Here is a 20,927-nt window from a genome sequence, read left to right as displayed (position 1 = left end):
CTAGCTGAACCTTTTTCTCTGCATCTGCTATTCGCTGAGCAAACTCCTCTTTAAGAGATGAAATGCTACTGTTCTCTTCTTTCATCTTGATGATTTCACTAAACATAAAACATTTCCATCATTATGACTGTGCGTGACATTTCAAATGGGAAGCAGAATTTATTCATATAAATGTACACCCTCTCACTCACACCTGCAAACCCTCTTTCTCCTGAGAGGGGTCAAGGCAACAAGAAAAGCAAGGAGGAATTACTTCTCTAATTCAATCCTTCAACTTTTTATCTGAATAAATAGACCAATGGACATCACAGGAATCTGTTTTGCTTTCCAGTATTCCTCTACCCACCCCAAAAGGTTATGACCTCACATAACCAAGCTTTTCCCCATCATGCTTTTCTTATATGACTTTGGAGTCCAGCCCTTATCAAGCCCCTAGAACAGGCTTCCTCAAACTCCGCCCTCCAGATGTTTTTGGCCTACAACTCCCATGATCGCTAGCTAGCAGGACCCAGTGATCAGGGATGATGGGAATTGTAGTCTCAAAACATCTGGAGGGCAGAGTTTGAGGAAGCCTGCCCTAGAAGCATGCTTATTGAGGCAGCTCATGGGAAAAAGATGGGGCTTTATTAAAATCACCTTGTGGCTACATTACTTAATCAGCAATTAAAATGAATTCAATTCAGTTCCATACAGTCACTGACATCTATCAACCCCTTTCAAGTTTTGGATGGGTTGCTATAATCTGGTTAGCTTAAATTACACAAAAGCTACATTATACAAAAGGCCAACCAAATGCATTTTATCAAACAAAAAAATGGTTCACAATGTTCTCACATGATGTGAAGAGCCACAGGATGAATGTTGTCAATTGAAACTTACTCATTAAGATTATCACAAGCTTCTTCTAGGCGTGCCTTCTCTTTACTAACACTTAACAGGCGAGTTTCCCTCATTTCCAGTTTTTCCGTCAGTGAATCAATAATCTGAAGAAGATTCAAGACAAAGAAGCTGAGAAGACTGGTAAGATGGCTGAAAGATAGATCTCCTTGGGCAACATCATAGAAGCAATGCCCAAAGTTTCACTCAAGTATTTTCTTAAGCAACAAAAGACATTTTACGTCATATATGCTGTGCCTCTTTTTAGTCTTTCCCACAATCAACTGAATATGGTACATAGGATGGATTGTGGTTGAGTGCCGGACAAGGTCTGGAGAGACTGAGGTTCAAATTCCTAACTCTCTCAGCCTAAACTACCTCACAGGGAGGGTTGCTGTGAGAACAGAATGCAGAAGAGGACCATGCATATTATCTTGAGCTCTTCGGAGATAAATGTAATAAAAATAAATTATGTAGGAAACTCAAGTGGAGTAGATTTTTTTTGGGGGGGAGTGCAGTAGGAGTGGCTGTGGGGTAGCAGAGGAAGGAGAAACCCCACTGAACGATAAGATTTCTGTTGTGGAAAGTGGACAAAGATCACTGGCTATTGATCCATATTGATTTCTAAAGGAAATGTTTTGCTGGACAGATTATTCATCTTCCATTTTAAATGCACTTGAAAGAAACTGAAGCTATTGTACCATTTATGATTGTTACAATTTAATTCACAGGAACCCAATTGTTTGATTTACTAGAAAAATACTCATGCATCATTAATCCTTATGCACATCTCCCCAGCCTCCCAAACACTGTATACATACTAGAGTAATCAGATATATACAAAAATGCACACAATCAGCAAGCTCCACCTTTAAAGCCCTAAACGGCCTTGAAAGAGCATCTCCACCCCCATCATTCAGCCTGGACACTGAGACCCAGCTCCGAGGGCCATCTGGCAGTTCCCTTCCTGCAAGAAGTGAGGTTACAGGGAACCAGGCAAAGGGCCTTCTCAGTAGTGGCACTCGCCCTATGGAACCCCCTCCCATGAGATGTCAAAGAAATAAACAACTATCTGACTTTTAGAAGACATCTGAAGGCAACCCTGTTTAGGGTAGTTTTTAATGTTTGATATTTTATTGTGCTTTTAATCCTGTTGGGAGCCAGCCAGATGGGCGGTATCAAGGAACTGCTATCAGCTCAGAGGCGGGAGGTGGAAAGGCAGTTGGGTTACAGGGAGCCGCCAAAGATCACGAGAAGCAGCTCGTCCTCCAGGGAGGAGCGAAGCCACGCCTCCAGTGGGGAAGGAATACAGGGCTCGGAAGATGCAAGGGAGAGCCGCAACACCAAACCTGAGCAAAGCGGGGGAGGGGGGGACAGGTCCCCTTTTGCCCAAGCCCTCTCTGCGCAGAAGGCTTACGCACAGAGAGGGGAGGCGTAGGATGGGGGTAAAAAAACTGCTCTGCTGGGGAAAGTTTAAGGACCGCCCACTCCCAGATTCTGCTAGCGACTGAGCAGACATGGAATTGAGGTGATCTGCACTGTGAACGTTTTGGACAGATAATAAAACCTGGAAAAGACCAACGGGGAGTCTTGCCTGATTGCTCTCGAGCAACCACACCGGCACACATAACAGGCGGGGTATAAATTATTATTACTACTATTATTTAAAGGATAATTTCATGACATCAAAACAGAAAGAGGCCTGCAACCGTGCTGCCTTCAGCAATCTGACTGGATAATCTTACTGCACCTCTTCTCCCAAACATAAAAAGGGAATAACCATATCAACAGGGCAGCAGAAAGATGTATATGATGACAGTTCTGGGGTTACCTTGCAAAGCTCTTCTTTTTCACACTCTACACTTGACAGCTTTTCAGCACTGGGCCAATGTACTGCCACCTCCTCTTTCTGAGTCTGTCCATCAGTTTGCACAGAAACAGCCAAGACGTCTGGCTGCTCTGAGTTAACAGGGGTCGCACTTCGCCCACTTTCCTCCATTTCTGTTTCTTCTGTGGGTAGTGCAATAATTTCACTTAAGATTTGGTCAGACTTGCTTTTTATAGGTTCAGGCTCTTCAGTTTTTAGTGTTGAAGGGCTGAGGGTTACAGATGCCGAAACGCATCCCCTACCCGACAATTCATCGTCTGAATTTATTTCACTCACACTCCGACTGTCTAAAGACTGCATGCTGAAGGAGTCTATCCTTTCAAAAGCATCAGAGGAGCAGCAACTCTCAGTCAATTTTTGAAAGTCATCAAGGCGATTATATTCTGTGCAAGCAGATGCTGATAAAAGCTGAAAAGACGTTTGCATCAGGTGAAGACTAGCTTTCGAATCGGCAGCCTCTTGCCTTGAGCTTACAGAACTTTCACTTATCACACTTTCGTGGTCCAAAACTTCAATATCACTAGTTGTCGAGGTCCCTGAGGAGAACGTGCTAATTGGAGGTGAAGGTGTATTGCTTTGCCGATCCTCACTTTTTCGCTCTTTAGTTTCCAAACCTATACTCTTTGTCTCTGCAGGCAGAGATTGTGTGGAGATGTCAGGCATATGACCAGGTTCTTCACTTCCTGAACTTGCTTTCACAATAGCAGTGGCTTCTGCTACCTTGAGATTCTGAGCAGATGCTTCTTGATCAGCGCCTTTAGTGTTGTTTTCCTCATGCTCATCTTCATTACGCTTGCCATCAATATCAAGTACTGAATTACCTTCTTCTAACTTCTCCTGGGAACTACTGAAGTTTTCCAGTTCCACAGGTGAAATTACAGAGAAATCTTTTCCTTCTGTTTCTGGCAGGTCAGCATGCAGAGATTCTTCTAGTGTGCTTTTTACTTCTTCTTTGGGTCGCTGTGATTTGGTGGGTGGCTTAGACACCACTGGACTTTGCTGTATGCTCTGAACATCCGTTAATGGGAGAAAGGCACTGAAGAAGTTTTCTGACTCATCTACCACAGTCCTCCTAACAGGCTTGGTGATGGCTGTAGGAGATGATATTGGCTGACTTTGAGATTCTGTATCTGCATTAGCTCCCCATGTAGAAGTATCCCATCCTCCACTCGTAAGAGAAGTTGTTCCTAAAACAATGAGAGGAAAAGGAAAAACCAAATTTTAGAAGTTAAGTGCATTGTACAGACTTCACAAATATTAAGGTGTCGTTAGCCCCAATTTCACTTTTTTCTGCATAAACACACACTGATATTACTTCCTTTCCTGAAGCATCTTTGGTGCAGCTATGACCTACTTATCCAACATTGTGTTTCCACACAATGAAGAATGGTTCCTTGGGGTTGGACACAATCTCCCCCCAGTGAATAACCTGTCATGATTTAGATATGGCTCAAAATTCAGCACTATAAACAAAACCACACTGATTTCTTGATAGCTGACAGCTAAAGTTGTATGCTGTTTTTATACAACAGCATGTTCATACTTGGCACCAATACTTTTTTTGGTGTTGCATGAGCAAAATGTACCCACACCTGACCACAGGAAGCTCTAGTGCAGATATAGACTGTACAACAGGGCTCCCCCCCCCACTGTATATGTTGGATAATATTCCTGAAATGCAAGTATAGGAATGAATCTCAGCTGTGGGATTAATGCAAACAAGAGTAAGTTGTGTGGTGTTCAGTAAAGTCTGGGCAAAGGTTTACATTTGATCACCCAATATGCTAAAAAGATAGAGATTACAACCAAGCAGCACTTTTTGAGTTGTTTTTTAATTAAACAGCTATTCTCCAGTGTCCTCCCTTAAGCTGCATCAAAACTTAATGTGTCCTCCAGTGTCCAGTGTCCTCCCTTAAGTTGCATTAAAAAACTTTTGTAAAAGAGCCCTGCTGAGCGCACAAAATTAGCCATGTGGTGCTCTGGATTTTAGCCATCCTTTTATTTATTAGATTCATATCCTGCCCTTTCTCCCAAAGGGGCCTAGGTCGGCATCTGTATCTACATGGATGCCTTTACCTAGAGTAAGTGTTGAAATGAAAGGCTTTTCAGATAATCAACAGGGAAAAATGACGCAAGGAGGAAACAGAACACAAGTCAAATTATAAAGTAAATACATCAGGAAGTGTGCAAATAAGAGTGTGAGGAAGCGAGAGGAAAGAGTAAGAACTGATAATATGAATCCAAGACCAACAATTGCTAAAGTGGCAACACCATGCACAAACATACTGAAACAGGCACAATAACTCTTTATCACCCAGAATAAGGGCTAGTAAAAGGATTGTGTAAAACACCCTGAGAGAACATAAACAGTGCAATAGAATGGACTGCCAGAGAAAGGCATGTTCCTTTTTATATTATTATTACATATTATGATTCTATATTTATGTGACAGAAACCTTCTTGTGAGGTCTTCGTTCTAAAAGGTTTCTTATTTATTTGAAATATTTTATAAATAAGCCACAGACAAAAACACCCTTGATTTCAGACTAACATAACAGTGAACAGTGCAGAAATGATGTCAATGACCCTTTTTTCAGAAATCATACACCAGCCACCCCCAACCTGGCGCCCTCCAGATGTTTTTGAGAAGTCCCTGTCATCCCCAGCCAGCATGTCCAATGGTCAAGGCTGATGGGAGTTATAGTCCAAAATACCTAGAGAGCACCAGGTTGTGCAAGGTTGTTCTATGCCCTAGAGACTCTAAGCAGGAGATGATGTGTGGAAGTCTGGCAGGGTGGGCAGATGAAGGGTAACTACATGCTCATTGAGAGCATAGCATTATGCTTTTGGAAAGGAACATGTGACAGTGTCAGGTAAAATATGCAAAAGAAAAATGAAACTGAAGGCCTTGCTACCATTTATAGGATACCTGCGACTACTGCCATCTCACATTCTCATACACCCTGCCAGTAAAATAAAATGCATGTAGAGCCTTCATGCTTAATGATCACCCTCATGTAAGCAGCAAGGAACAAACAAGAGTGGAAAATGCTAGAAACAATGACACGTCAGTTATTTATTTTGCCAAATGTTACTTGGGAGATGCAAATGGGGGTGGCTGATAGCAACTACTGTCTAGTTAGGAGCCAAGAAATTAGTACAGATACACTAAGGAAGCAACAGTGGTACAACATGCTGGGCTTGTGAGTTGAAGAAGGGGGAAGGGGGGCAAACCAGAATGTAATTATAAAGTTTTCATTCTAAAGATCACAACATTAAATTTAATCAATATCTGATGACTAAAATTAGTAGGGTTTTTCATTAGCTTTTCAGTACCATAGACAGTCAATAGTTTAACCCATTTCAAGCTTTGCCATGTGGTATGGAAGCCGCTGTTTGAGAAAAACATTTCCAAAACCCCCCTGAGACTAGTTACTGTACAAGATAATGGCTATACTGGAGTTAATAACACAGAGTATAATCTTAAGTAGAAGATAAGACCAACGCAGGCATGAACAGGGCCAATTATACCACAATGCAAATACAGAACAACCGTCTGTTTGTTTTTAAATATATTTTTAATTAAAGATTTCTTCATTTACAAAAGTATGTGCAATGTCTCTTTTTTCAAGTTACATTTTCTACGAATCAGTTCCCTTTGTTGAGGCATTAGTGTTACATTAGGAAGGAAGGAAGAGGTGGAGGGGGGCATGGTGAGTGGGATTGGGTGGCAATGTTTCTATTCTACTTGATGTATGTGTATGGGAAACAGCCTTACAGTATTAGAAAAACTAACCAATAAACTTAAACTGACACAAGGTTCCCCTTTATCACATACACAGCCCAACAAAACAACAACCGTCTGTATTGTTATTTGCCCTATTGCCCTGATCCCTTGAGGTGGGCCAGGACAAGAAACAACTTCATAACTTGAAGTTATGTGAAGGAAGGAATGGAAACATGTAACTAAGAAAGAGGAGCTTTTTAAAAATGAGTGTATCAAAAGAAAACTGAATGAGGCAACCACCAGGTCAAGAGAGAAGTGGGAGAGCGGAACTAAGACTGAGAGGATGGATATGTAAAGATGCAACAATGTGAGGTCGTATTTTTTTATTTTATGCAGCTACTATGTCTGTTACTTACAAAGGGAAATTTATAGATTATATGCATATGCAGGCATATTGGAAAAACAGCAAATACTGTTTTATGGAGGACAACTTGCAACACCGTCCTACTCACGCTTATGCAGAAAGTGCCATTGCAATCTTGTGGAGCTTACTCAAAAAAGCGAACATGCACTGGAGGGCAATAATAATAATAATAATAATAATAATTTGCAGTGCTTTTTTCTGGTGGTACGCATACCCCTAAACATTTTGTGAATCTTTGTACTTTTGCCCATTTACTGTATTTATTTTTCCCAATTTGAACTATGACATGGTGATTTTCTTGAGTCAAAATGAGAGTACCCCTAAACATTTTTTAGGGGGGGGAGCACTGATTATTTGTACCAGATCATCTCAGGGCAGTTCACAACATAAAATCAAAATATAACCTACACACACACACACCCAAATAAAATAAAATAAAAATACACAACCCAATAATTCCTGCCCCCCCCCATATCTTAGCCAAAGCCTCTGAAAGGCACCAGGCAATATTTCTCAATCTGCGGGTCCCCAGATGTTGTTGGACTACAACTCCCATCATCCTTTGCCAACATGACCAGTGGTCAGGGGTGTTGGGAGCTGTAGTCCAACAATATCTGGGGACCCACAGGTTGAGAACCGCTGCCGGAGGGTGGTTTGGGAGCGGGGTGGAGGAGAAAATAAAACCGAATAACCCCCGGGGCGAGGAGAAGGGTTGGCCACGCCAGTCAGGGCCGGTGCAGAGACCCTCCTCGCTTGACCACAACCACGGGCGGCTGTGGACGAGGGGGGGGGGTCGGCGATTCCCTCAGCCGCCCGCCTCGCCTGAAGGGTCTGAGGCGAGTCCTCCCCGCGGCTCCACCTACCCGCCTCTCGCGGTCGGGACGGGGCGCTTCCGCCCTGGGCCGCTTCGCCGCCTTCCTCCTCCTCCTCCTCGGCCTGGATGTCCAGCACCCGGTCGATGGACTTCTGCGCCTGAGACAGAGCCTGCTTGGCGAAGGTCGAGAGCTGAGAGGCGTTGAACCAACTCATCGCCGACGCCGCCGACGCCGTGGCTGCTCCGGCCCCCGCCACGGCTCACGACCTGCGCGCTTCCTTTCCTCCTCCCTCCCCCTGCCCCTCCCTCTAGCCGCAGCTGCTGCAGCCGAAGCCCCGCAGGACAGCGACCGCCATGAGAGAAGCGACGGCGAACCCGGATAAGGCAGCTCGCCAGGCAGGAACGCCGACGGCACGCTCCCCCCCCAACCCAGCCTGCGCATGCGCCAAAGCCCTTCCGCCTTCCACGTAGCAAAACAAGCCGGTGCCCTCGCTCACGTGACGCCGGGCCTGCGTTGCCATAGCTTCCCCGGAGCGTCAGTCATTATGGGGAGCGGCCCTCTCTCTTCCTGGTGACGTCGCGCCGCCAACGTCGTCGTAGCGACGGGCGAGGCACCTGGTTTCCTCGCCCCTAATACGTAGTAGTCGCTTCCCATTGGCTCCTCGTAGCTCTGAACGAAGCTCATAAAATATGCCTTATTTAATAGGTATTTTAAAAGTGATTTGGCGTCGGTCGCCGCTTATTGCACCCTGCCCTCTTTTAACATTTCCTGCAGGAAATCGCGCTGCGGAAAAGCCAAACGGGTCGCTTTCAAGAGGGCAAAACAGAAATGGACCAATATGTTATGAACATTTCCCCCGAAGCCTTATTTGAATTAATCCTAAATTATGTTCTGGAAAGAGACCCGTTTACACGTTATCCAGCCACAATAATTCCAGAATTTCGGTTGACTTACAATTTAAAACCGAACCTTTCAGCCCAGAAAAGTGCAGCTGCTGAAACATTCTAGAGTAGACCCCTTGTAACACTTCCTTGACAGAAGATGTAAAACAGTGAAGTCTTTTGACTTTCAGCCAAATTTTCTGCATGTGATTTAGTACTCAGAAGTGGTGGTGGTTTGGGGAACATTGTTGGCCTTGAAGAATTGAGAATTATGGGGGGGGGGGAGGCAAGGGTACAAGCTTTAATACATGTTAATGGGGCTTGCTTCTCAGTAAACTTCTATGGAGCTTAAAGGTAAAGGCACCCCTGACCATTAGGTCCAGTCGTGGCCGACTCTGGGGTTGCGGCGCTCATCTCGCTTTATTGGCTGAGGGAGCCGGCGTACAGCTTCCGGGTCATGTGGCTAGCATGACTAAGCCGCTTCTCGCAAACCAGAGCAGCCTTCCTGCCGGAGCTGTACCTATTTATCTACTTGCACTTTGATGTGCTTTTGAACTGCTAGGTTGGCAGGAGCTGGGACCGAGGAACGGGAGCTCACCCCGTCGTGGGGATTCAAACCGCCGACCTTCTGATCAGCAAGCCCTAGGCTCTGTGGTTTAACCCACAGCGCCACCCGCGTCCCTTGGAGCTTAGGCCTAGGTAAATCTGAATGCATGTAATATCTGTGTGCTAAATCCTTGACACACACAGGCGCACACAATAGCTCATACCTTGAAAGCTTACATTTGGTTGATTTTCAACGTGCCACTGGAATTATTAAAAAATATTTTTTCATCTTATTATATTTAGGGAGGACTTTGGTAGTTTTTTAAAAATTTGACACTTTTTGTAGTTGTGCTTACAACAGACACTTTATGTCTCACAAACATGTATGTTTATATAATTTTTTATTAATAAATATCCTAACATCAACCCTGAATATTAGTGGGCAACACCATGCATAGTAGACGCTAATATACAAATGAAGTATTTAATTTTTATCAACAGGTGGTGATTTAAGAACAATATTTCCGTACTTTGAAAAAAATACATTAACTTTTGGCAATCCTTAAAGACATATTAAATAAAGAATTGGCCTGTATATATATTTCCCTCGGTCTGGTAAGTCCACTTCACAAGTAATGCAAAACCATGGCTTAGCAATAGAATACAAAGCACAGCAAACCTCAAGCTTGTGTTCTCTCTTTTCTCTGGGGTGTGAAATGATCAGAGCTTTCTGCTCTTGTTTTAGATTAGTTTAGTACATCCGAATCCAACAAAGTTGTTAATTGTAGCTATGGTAAATGAAAATTTGTCAGCTTCAGAAACTATGGCTTTCCACTAACCATATTTCAGATAAATGCAATTTTTTTCGGGTTTTGGAGAGCACAGTAAATTGTGATTCATCTCAAGCAGAAACAAAAGCTTTTGAACTCTTCCTTGGAGCTGAACTAAAGAAACGGGAGCACAAACCTGAGGCTCACCCATGCTCATTCTTGTAATACTAAACTTTGGTTTAGCCAGCCCAATGCCTCAGTCTAAGAACTGTTACATGGATACTAAAATGTAATTTAAAATCTTTGTTATTTATGTACATTCAGAGACTTCATAGGTGCTTCAAGAACTATTGCATTGACCATCATGACATTTCCACATGCACAAAGGGGTATTGACATTTTTTAGAGTGATTACAAATTGAAAAAGTTATTGCTTGCTATACACATCAGATTTCTGTACATGAGTGAGCTTTTATACAGATAACATCAACCAAATATTGGTTTGCAAAGACAGTTCTAAAATAAGAGCAATTTATCCTGGATAAACTAACTTCATCAATGCTTGTATTAACAGGGATAAGGTCTGGCTGTTTCATCTTCCCTCCTCTTAGTGCACAATGGTAGTTCTACAAGGTGTGCAAGATTTTTTTCAGTGCATGTTTACAACACTTGCATTTATATCAAGTAGTAAAATGAAGTTTGAAGAGCACAGTCTGTGGTGTAGTGACATCTGCAACTGCAAGTTCTTGGCCATCAACAAGTCCAAGCTCTGTATCAAGAAAAAGTTATAAGCACAGCGTTTCAGTCACTTCTATGCATGTATGGAAAATGTGCAACTGACAACTGACTCAGAACATTAGGAAATAAAACATTTTCTGTAATGAGACAAAATAGTAAAAATGATTATTTTGCTTTTAGGAAAACAATTGCCCAGGTATTAGTGTGAAAACATTACAGCTATCAATTTGGACCAGTGTCCAAAGAAATGAACAAATTATTCTGCACACCCAACAGCATTTTGGACTCTGAGTAGTATGTTTCTTTCCATTGGTTCTTATGGTTAGAATGGAAGTTATATTACAGCTTTACTCAAAAGAACAATCAGCTAGCATTGAAAGAAAGAATAATCTTTGTTTCTTATTTTCATGAAAACTAGTGTAGGGAGGCAGGAATCAGCACCTTTATGCACAGATTTTAAGAGTTGCACATCTCAAAGTCTTTGCTTTTGTCCCTTGAAACTTAACTATGCATGGAAGAAACTTTTGGGGAACTATTAACTCAAGTTTCCGCCCACCTCCTATATACTGTATCAACATACAGATACACCTGACGTTGTACAAAGTCAATTTGCTTCATTAAGCTTTATATCCCATAAGCACTATTTCAAGGTTTATAATACCTTTTAAAGTCTTTGAAAGGTTCGGTCTTGTTCGTTCTTCAATAGAAGCTACTGACTGGGGAAAAGAGGACATAAACAGTGTTATTTTTTGCTTAAAAAATACACACACACAAATAAATAAATAAATTATAAGTATGTATTAGTCACCTGTATATAAAGGGTTTTATTTTTTCCATACATGGTGGCTGTTATTGCAGGAGATTTCATTTGTCTGTGCAAAAGAAACAACCAGTAATATTTTTTTTAGAAGCAAGTATCAATGTGTTTTCAGCAAGATATGGGGTTGTATTAATCCAAGTCCAACTCAGAATAGACACTATGAAATTAATGAGCCTAGGTTAGTCATGCCCATTAATGCCAGCGGGTCTACTCTGAGTAGGACTAATGTTGAATACTACCCATAGATCATATCATATTAATTTAATACTTACAATGAAGCACTATTTGTTAAATAATCCAAGACTTCTTGAAGTTTAGCTGACGGAGAAAATTCTATGTTTTGAGGGAGCTGACTGCAAGCTAGACAGTTCTCCTAACAAAGCAGTAAATGAAATAGTCAATATGGTTTAAAATGTAAATTAATCACTGTCACTTCATTCAAGCTATCAAAATCTCATCTAAAGTATACAAGGAATTATTTGCAAATGAAAATGTATGCTTTCATTGAAGTTAGTAGGTACTGGCCTGCAGTGTTTAGTGCAGTTTTTAAAAAGATGAATATGAAAATTTAAGACATTTCTGCAATATTACTGAGTTATGTCATCAAATATGAAATGCCTAGTAGTTCAATGATTTAAACATTCCTTCTGTAGTAAATAAAATAATAGTGGCTTATCCCTGAATTCAAGTCTCCCTTTCAAAAAAGGAGTGGTGGTGTTTGCCCTTCGAGTTCATTCAAATATAAGTTTTCTTTAAAAGAAAGAACTGACATCCTAAATATATTTTTTAAAAAATCTAATAGTATACATGGAATAAATCAAGAATCAGTGCTAGTGCATCAGATTCGGACCAAAATATATATTAATATATTAATAGTTATTGTTTGACAGGCGAGGTGTGAAGTCATCATTCAGCAATAGAATGATTCTACTCAAGTACTTTGCTTCGAATAGCAGGGAAGCGACAAATGGGAGGGGAGGGGTGTTCAAATGACAAAATAAACTAGCTTTATTTATTACAAAAACATCCGTCCTCTTTTTTTCCTTCAAGAAATACAAATAATAAATAACATACAAAAAATAATGTCCCACACACAAATCCAATTTCCCAATTAAAATTCATCCTCAGGTGGTCGTCTGCATTAAATCAAGAAGTGAGGGGCAAGCATGAGGATGGAAAATGTAGCTCCTTGCCCAGTCCACACATGATCATCTCCACTCTTTTCTATGAAATTGAATGAAAATGTCTGCAGTGGGAGCCTGTTCTACCACATAGATTTGTGGAAACTGCAGTCTTCCAACTTGCAGAGACAGTGATGGAACTAGTGCACTTGTACCTAGTCTCCTCCCTTGCATGTTGATTTCATAAAGATGACAAAGTCTCTCTTTTTTTCAGGTTAACTCATAAATGCTTTTTAAAAATTTATGTCCTTAAAACAAGGGTCTGGTGGGCCTCTTTCAAGGACTGTGCTCTACAGTTGAAGAAGTCCTACTATCAAGGAAGTCCAGGTTTTATTTTCTGAGCATATGCATGGAGCAGGGTTTCTACCATGTACCATATTAGCCAGGAGTTTCATAAGGAGTAAATGCTTCCTAAGGTATGTGAAACCTGAACACCATGAACAAGGTTATATCTATCACCAGCAACTTGAGTGAGCATGGGAGCTCAATAGTCAGATAGTTGGCTTAGTTTACAAAGTATTAGTTTTATATTTTTGGCGAGAGAAGTTCCATTATGACCCAAGCACTCAATAACAAACAGTTAATAAAAAATTATGTAGTAATACTGACCTTCTTTTCGGCTTCAAACGTATATGTGTACAGTCCATCTACATCATTGAATACTAAATAGTTGTTCAGAGGCATGTATGCACTGTAATGAAAAATCTGTTAGCATTCATAAGCAACAAGTGTCCTAAAAATATTTTAATTCAGAAACACGTTACCTTGTGGCTAATTTAAAGACTTCAGTGGCACATACAGCTAGAGAAAGAAAGAGACAAACAACTAAAATTACTTGAAAATTAGAGGAAAGTACGGATCAAACATTTTACTTATGGAACAAGGAAAAGAATCAGCAGGTTTTGCGTTCAAAGTCTCCTAGAAGCTAAAGTATATGGTGAAATGTAGTTATCTGAAGCAAATCTAGAATTACTACATGGAATTAAATGCAGTCAGAATATTAAACCCTTTATTGCCAGATTCTGACTTACCTATAACTCCCACCTCAAGTGCCTTCCTAAAGATTCAGAACCTTAGAAATATTGCTAGACAGGTGTGCCAAATTTCCTTCTAGCAGTTTAATTTAAAGCTTATTTGAAATAAATACACTGGTTATTTCAATGTGATTTACTAATAATTTTTCCAAGTGCTGCACTCATAGGCTGCAAGCTTATATATATTTACTAGGGAGGCAGTATAACTGTCCCTAATTAGACTTACTGCTGGGAAGATATCCATAGGATTGCTCTGTCAAGTCCCGCCCCCCTTGTATATTTAAGCTAGTTCATTACATTCAGCCTAAATACATAAGAAGAAGAACAGGAAGACATGGTTTTCAGCTTAGATCTCCAATACTATTCTTACAGATGTAATTGGAAACAATTTTTTTAAAAAATTGCATTACTGTACCTGCGATGACAGCATTTGTAGAAGCTACAGCTGGAATGATCCGCTTTACAACCCCTGCATTGACAGAAGCAGCATCACAAACTTTTATGTTATTTCTACTATTAACAGTTGGAAACATAATTCAAGGAAAGTATCTACAGTATTTTGTAGTAGTATGGTCACTACCTCAACCAACACAGAATAGGGCAGACTAAAGCTAGACATGTACAGTGGTACCTCGCAAGACGAAAAACTCGCAAGACGAAAGAGTTGCTTTTTTTTTAGTTGCTTTGCAAGACGAATTTCCCAATGGGCTTGCTTCGCAAGACGAAAACGTCTTACAAGTTTGTTTCCTTTTTCTTAAAACCGCATTCCTATGGGAAACCGTGCTTCGCAAGACGAAAAATTCGCAAGACGAAAAAACTAGCAGAACGAATTAATTTCGTCTTGCGAGGCACCACTGTATGCTTATCATTACGGTTTCCCAAAGACCAAAAAGGACCCACTGAACAGATGGCTTCTGCTGTATGTTACCTTGTGTGAGCCTGTAGGAAAGACCTTTAATATTAAACTGTGCTGCCCTTTCTAAAGACTTTTCAAAAATCCACTGTATGTGCTCAGGATCATCTCCATCTAAAGCAACACCGTCTGCAAAAAAAGAAAAAAGAAGAGGTATGATTTTTACAACTTAAGAATGAAATGGTTCTTCATAACTGCAAATTACAGTAGTACCTCTGGTTGCAAAGGGGATCAATTCCGGAGGCCCGTTTGCAACATGAAAAGAGCGCAACCTGAAGCACCGTATCTGCGCAGGTGCAGGGTGATTTGGTCTTGTGCACATGCACGAAGCGCGATTTAGCACTTCTTCGCATGTGCGAGCGGCAAAACCCAGAAGCAACCCTTTCTGTTACTTCCGGGTTGCCACAGGACGTAACCTAAAAGAAGGTAACATGAAGCAAACGTAACATGAGGTATGACGGTATACCATTTTTGAAATAATAACTTGCTTGGGTGGAGTCTCAAAAAGAGAGAAGTGACTATGAAATTTGCAAAGGGATAGGTTTATTATGAAAATGTGATTTCTAAAAAAAGAAACATAAATAAGAGAATCATAAAAAATAATAGCCAGAAGTAAGAGGAACTCAATCATGACTCCTAAGTCAAATTGCACAAGACAAGTGAAATAAAATATGCCAGGATTATTATGTTATTCAGCTTTCCGTTTTGACAAAGGTTCAACGGTAGTTTATTGATTACCTCCAAAAGGTTGTTCCTTGGGCCACTGCAGTATCCTGACATATTCAATGCAATGTTCTGGTAGCCGAGGCATTGAAGCAATTGTACACATAGGAAAATTTACCTAGAGAGAATGGATAAGGTGTTTCAACATGAATGTTGAAGTGGCATGCCTGGCTATAAAGTATTTGTTCTATTTAGTTACCTGTGGTGGATAAAGTTCAAGTGTACATTCAATACAAGCTGTCATGCCAGGAATAATCACGCGAGCATTTCCTTTAAAGCCTTCAGTTCCTCCATCAATCAAAGGTATAATGGAACTTGGATCCAACACCCCATTTTCATGGTTTAAAAGTGAAATCTAAGGAGAGCAAAGAAGAGCATTAAGTCCATTTCCTCTAACCTCAACCCTCACCCTTCATAATATCCAAACTGAACAGTCCTTAGGGTATTATTTAACAGGACTTGCTGAACCTGAGTTGCCTGAAATAACTGCTGCGTTAACTGTCCTGCATTTTTTTGTTCTGCAGAATGTGGTGGCAGTCCTCATTAAAGTACTTCAACTTCCAAAATCAGCTCAAAATTATTTCTGCGCAACTCATTTATGGGCATATTTCAGGAGCCTGAGGGCACAGATAGCCATGAAACTTTCTGTCACAACTGAAATACGAGACCTTCATAAGCAGCAGGGCTTTATTAAAAGGCTACAGCTGCAGAGAGCCATGCTTTGCATTTCAAGTGTTCTCCCTTTTGTTTATCACATCCAATATGAAGTTGAAGAGCAACATATTGCAAATGCACATACCGCAAAAGCAAAATCAATTTTCACAGACACTATTAGTGACAATCCTCCCTCTAGCCTCAAAACAAGTCCCACATTCAGGGAGGGGTTCAGCAGTACATGACTTAATAGTGCCTATATTTTGCAACAACTGAGTAACTTTACTTCCTAGGTATTTACCAGCATGCCATTTATCCATCTTCTTGCAATTATTGAATCCAAGCCGCATACAATTATATGAAATTCTGAAAGAAAACATAAATATTGTTATCCACACTTGATACTTCCCTCGCTTTCAGTATTGTTAGCATATTTTTCTATTGTTTCTACACAAAGACAGTTTGCTAGTTGAGCATTCTGTTTGTTGTATTTTCTCCTTCCTTTAAAGGAAAGAATAGTAATGTTCTTTAACTGATTGGGGGGTACCCACAAATCATTATTTTCACAATAGCACACTTAGTTACTTACGTCTATAGAAAGTGTCGTCTAGATCCTGAATTTTTTTGTAATGTCTGAAAAGATATACAGTAAAGGAATTCTCTTGTGGCAGTTACTTGGCCAAAACACAAATGCCCTTGCCTAATTTGGTATGCATGCCACTGTCCAACACAAAATGCCTTACTATGGCTCCTAACTTTCTCAAAATTGTTTATTTAAGAATAGCTTGAAGAGTCATTTAAAAATTAGACTCATGACCACAGCACCTTTTTTTTTTTAATGAACCTGTCTGACTGTTTACTGATTATTCCAACACCACTAGAGGAGGACTGATGTCACACTTGTGCCTTTTCCAGAGCCATCTCATTGATCACTGTGGGAAAGAGGATACTGAACTAGATAGGCTTTTTTGGTCTGACCCAGCAGGGAACTTTTCTCCATCCCACAATGGCTCTGAATTCTCTGTAGACTTAAGATGTTACTACTGCATCCAAGCTGGGACAGATGAGGCCTAAAATCAGGGGGAATCCCATACCTGATACATCTCTCTGAGCATCTGTGTACACACGAGTGTAGGTGATGTGGATGAGTAAACAGATCCATTTTCTGAATACTCGAGCTAATGTAGGAACTGCATTTAAATTAAAAATGTAGTAAGTTTTATGCACTGCATTAGAAACATGGCCAGTTCAAGGGGTTCCAATGTGCTCACATTTGTGAACAGGCAAAAGAGGCTTTTGGTATCACCGAATCCTCAGAGGGCATTTTAGAAAGATCTACTGCTAAGACACTTGTAGTCTTAGGTTTCACTGTCAGCTTTGTACATAAACTCAGATTTCAAAGATAGCATTATCATACATTATCACTGAAACAATCATCAATATCCACTGTGTTTTTAATTGTTTGATCGTCTCTCAGGCAGAAATTGAAAATGCCAGCTAATATATAAATAAAACACAATCCACACGTGCTGGGTCAGACCACACGTGCACCCAGAAGGATAGCATGTCTACAGAAGCCAGTTTAAAGAGGGAAAGAACACACAATGCATATTCATGTTGAAGGTTGGGTGGCAGGGGCAGGAAATCACTGGACTTCAACTAACACTGCAAAATGGTTTTGATGGTAAAGTAAGGCAAGGAGACTGCTATCCAACTCTGGAAACATTTGATGCTTTTGATATTTCTGAAGAAACCTATCAGACTATTTTATTCAATTATTAATCTATGGACTAAAGCAAGCCACACGAAAAAGGGGGGGGAATGCAGGTGACTGTGGACATGAGAATAAATTGAATCCTTTTCTTCATAAAAGGATACGGTACAACAGCACAATTGGGAATTCGGCTGTTTAGAAATTCAGCAGCAACTTCTGCTTTTGGCCGTCCAACATCTTTAGGTCTGCAAAAAAAACTATTTGTTAGGAAACTGAATCTGGTAGGATCCATTTTGCCTTATACAGAATCATGGGAGGTTAACTACAACCTCTGTTGCAATGCTAGTTTAAAGCAGGAAAGACATGATTCAGAAGACTACACAGTAAGCAAAGGATCTCAGTTCTCATTTTTCAAAGGTATCTCCATCCACTGGTATGGAAAATTCAGAAGTGGCTTCTGATGCAGAACAAGCAACTGGTGTGAAATAATAATAATAAAGCACACATATGTGAATGTGGTATGCAGAAAGGGGCACTTGAGATCATGGATTCTTATTTGTAAAAATGCCATATAATCGGCAGTGGGGTTTTTTTCACAAGCTCCATCTCAGGTACAACTATTTGACAGATGGGAGACTAGTCCTGCCACACAGCCCCACAGTGTTTCTCTTGCAATCTCCCATATTTGAAATCACCACAAGGTTGAAATGTGTGTGTGTTGTTTTTTTCTTTTGAAGGGAAAACATGCTATAGTGGTACGTCAGAGGGAAGAGGCAGGGAGAGAAGCAGGCAAGTGACAGCAGTAGTAAGTTAGCACTAGAACAAGCAGACTTTATTTGGAAAGTTAGTGGGGTAAGAGTGAAATGTTAATTTACTATTAGGAATGCCACAGCATGTTTCTTGAAAAACATTCAACTCCCTGAATTCTGTTTTAAAGGAAATCTTACTGAAATAAATGAAGCTTTCTTGAAAATGAGAGCCAGAGTTTGCAGTTTATTCTCAGTAGGAAATGTATGACTTACCGAAACAAAAATTGCCTATTCAGGTTAGATACATCAATGGTGTCCATGTCAATGACATGAATCTGCCTAAAACCAGACAATGCCTGCAGAGATAAAGAGATCAGGGTTACAATAAAGCCAACAGAATCTTTTCACTATTAGAAATGTTTGGACATATTTACTGCTTCTGAAAAATGGAAGTACTTGAAGGGGCTGCAAATCTACCATTAAGATTGTCCATACTTAGGGTAGTGGGGGGGGTGTACACATACATACAAATAGGGTGATATATATGCTATAGAAGGTAAACCTAATGCAACACAGGCCCAGCAGCCACCATTGCATAACCATGAGCTATTCTTTATAGAAAAACCCCTAAGAAAATTCTTCGCACACACTGACTAGTAAAAGTTGTTTTAAACAGTTTACTGGGGGGGAAATATCAGTAGTCACGTATCTTGTTTGCAAATGTGATAATTAGAGATGCTTATGAAATTCTCCCTTTTCTAACTCGACTTCAGATGTGGTAATTGCAAATTAGCCAATATCGTTTGTAGGGTACAACTGCTTTCTTCAAAGAGATCAAAACTTTCTTCTTCTTAAGCAGATTACCAGTTAACAGCCAGCATCTTTACTTTTCCTTTAAAAGGTACCAAATGTACACAGTACATCTGTGCAGTAATCATATTGCAGTGAGAAAAGAAAGATACGATTGCTTAATTTAACTGGTTCTTTTGTGCAAGATTACGTTTTTGTGCAGTATTTTAACCAATGCACATATTTTCATCAGTAACCTTTAAGGAGTGTGGGGGTATATCAGCTGAAAACTGCATCAAAGGGAACACGCTTCAATCCCAAAATTAATTTTAGAAACTGTCCAACTCAGAAGACAGGCAAAGTGGGACCCATGATAGAGAAAAATAATCCAAGAGAATGGAAGACACTTGCGCATCCTGACTCATGTCATCTCTAGTCTAATTACCTACCATGCAATTCAGAGTAGAAGAAAAGTAGTGTCACACAAAAGAGCAGAACATTTTAATTAATTACTGGGCATATAACCAGGTTCTGAACTGCCATTATGAGACACATTTGTGCTTAAGAGATATAGCTTCTAAAAGCAAACCCTGTAAAGTTACTATGGTTTCCACTTGTCCCCCATTTCTTCCCGGCCATATTGTCTTTTCATTATGCTTCTAAGTCCAAATATCTGCAGATGACAAGATATAGCGGTAATGTATTCAAAGCTCTCCCTAAGGTTAAAGCTTATGGGTGACATCCATCCGCAGCAGTTCCCTGTAGCTCCTATATGCCTTGACGGGCATCCAGAGGAAAGGCAAATTCTACTTACAAAATCAAAAGTCTGTTGCACAAGTGGGATACCACTATTGGCTGTCACCCTATAAGTTTATGGGTACATTTTGGCAATTGTCTTACCATTACAACGGCTAAAGCACATTCTACATAATTGTGCTCATAAACTAATGGAGATGTTCCAGAATCATGAATGAATCTAATATCTGCCTTGATGAGGCAAATCAGGTTTTTAAAAATCCTCATTATTGCCTGTTGTCTTGTTAATAAGAATAATTTGTTGGCTTTGTTTTTGGACAGGATTTATTCTTCATCAGACTCAAGTTACAGCAAAACTAAAGAAAACTTTGCAAAAGTACACAGTACAGTATTCCAAATATATTGGAAGTATCTCTGAAATGATTACTTCATTTTTCGTAAGTTTACGCAGACCTATAGATTAGTGAATTGACTGTATGTTGAGCAAGTATTTGATTCTGTATGATTTTGTATTTGCTTTAGTTTGTGTATGCAAACTTGCTACAATCTAGCTGCTAAAGTAGATTGTTAACATGTTTTATATGAGGATGAGGGATCAAATTAATCACATAAACCTTTGACTTCTCAGCGTGTAGAGCAAAAAGCTGGGCAACATGATTATTTTCTCAGTGAACAGCACAGGCTATCAAGAAATAAAAATGAAATTGTTACCAGATTTTTGAGGAGTTCACATCCTAATCCTCCTGCTCCAATAACTAGAACTTTACACGTGTTTAAGAGAAAGTCAAGGGGCTGCAAAGAACCAAGACAGACAAAGAGTTGTTGAAAACAGAATAGCCAATATCATCATAGAGCTTATTGTAATGCAGTAAAATATTTCAAAATTGTGAAAATATAGTTCATTGTAAATCAGAATTTGCCTTTTGCCA

At 40.2% G+C, this 20,927-nt stretch overlaps 2 protein-coding genes across 8 annotated transcripts in view; both read right to left on the bottom strand.

Moving 5' to 3' along the window:
* Positions 1–8,155, bottom strand: part of TMF1 (TATA element modulatory factor 1) — a 25,384-nt gene extending 17,229 nt beyond the window's left edge. Inside the window, exons 1-4 of the mRNA XM_082214322.1 lie at positions 7,779–8,155; positions 2,708–3,951; positions 880–983; positions 6–98 (exon numbers count right to left, since the gene is read on the bottom strand). Of these exons, the coding sequence (XP_082070448.1) occupies positions 6–98; positions 880–983; positions 2,708–3,951; positions 7,779–7,944 (1,607 nt within the window). The 5' untranslated portion in view covers positions 7,945–8,155. The remainder of the gene's footprint in view (positions 1–5; positions 99–879; positions 984–2,707; positions 3,952–7,778) is intronic.
* A 1,386-nt stretch (positions 8,156–9,541) lies between these two features.
* Positions 9,542–20,927, bottom strand: part of UBA3 (ubiquitin like modifier activating enzyme 3) — a 22,996-nt gene continuing 11,610 nt past the window's right edge. For all 7 annotated transcript variants that reach the window (XM_082210173.1, XM_082210172.1, XM_082210168.1 and 4 more), the window contains 15 exons: positions 20,710–20,790; positions 18,727–18,809; positions 17,869–17,949; positions 16,580–16,623; positions 16,292–16,356; positions 15,536–15,691; positions 15,352–15,454; positions 14,629–14,742; positions 14,116–14,169; positions 13,431–13,467; positions 13,276–13,357; positions 11,758–11,858; positions 11,474–11,537; positions 11,327–11,381; positions 9,542–10,696 (listed from right to left, as the gene is read on the bottom strand). In XM_082210173.1, the coding sequence (XP_082066299.1) occupies positions 10,608–10,696; positions 11,327–11,381; positions 11,474–11,537; positions 11,758–11,858; positions 13,276–13,357; positions 13,431–13,467; positions 14,116–14,169; positions 14,629–14,742; positions 15,352–15,454; positions 15,536–15,691; positions 16,292–16,356; positions 16,580–16,623; positions 17,869–17,949; positions 18,727–18,809; positions 20,710–20,790 (1,209 nt within the window). In that variant the 3' untranslated portion in view covers positions 9,542–10,607. The remainder of the gene's footprint in view (positions 10,697–11,326; positions 11,382–11,473; positions 11,538–11,757; positions 11,859–13,275; positions 13,358–13,430; positions 13,468–14,115; positions 14,170–14,628; positions 14,743–15,351; positions 15,455–15,535; positions 15,692–16,291; positions 16,357–16,579; positions 16,624–17,868; positions 17,950–18,726; positions 18,810–20,709; positions 20,791–20,927) is intronic.

This window comes from Podarcis vaucheri (genome assembly GCF_965113315.1).
Source record: "Podarcis vaucheri genome assembly, chromosome: 2".
In the NCBI taxonomy this organism is placed as follows: Eukaryota; Metazoa; Chordata; class Lepidosauria; order Squamata; family Lacertidae; genus Podarcis; species Podarcis vaucheri.
Note: the sequence above shows the minus strand (reverse complement) of the source record. Positions and strands in the feature narration are given on the sequence as shown.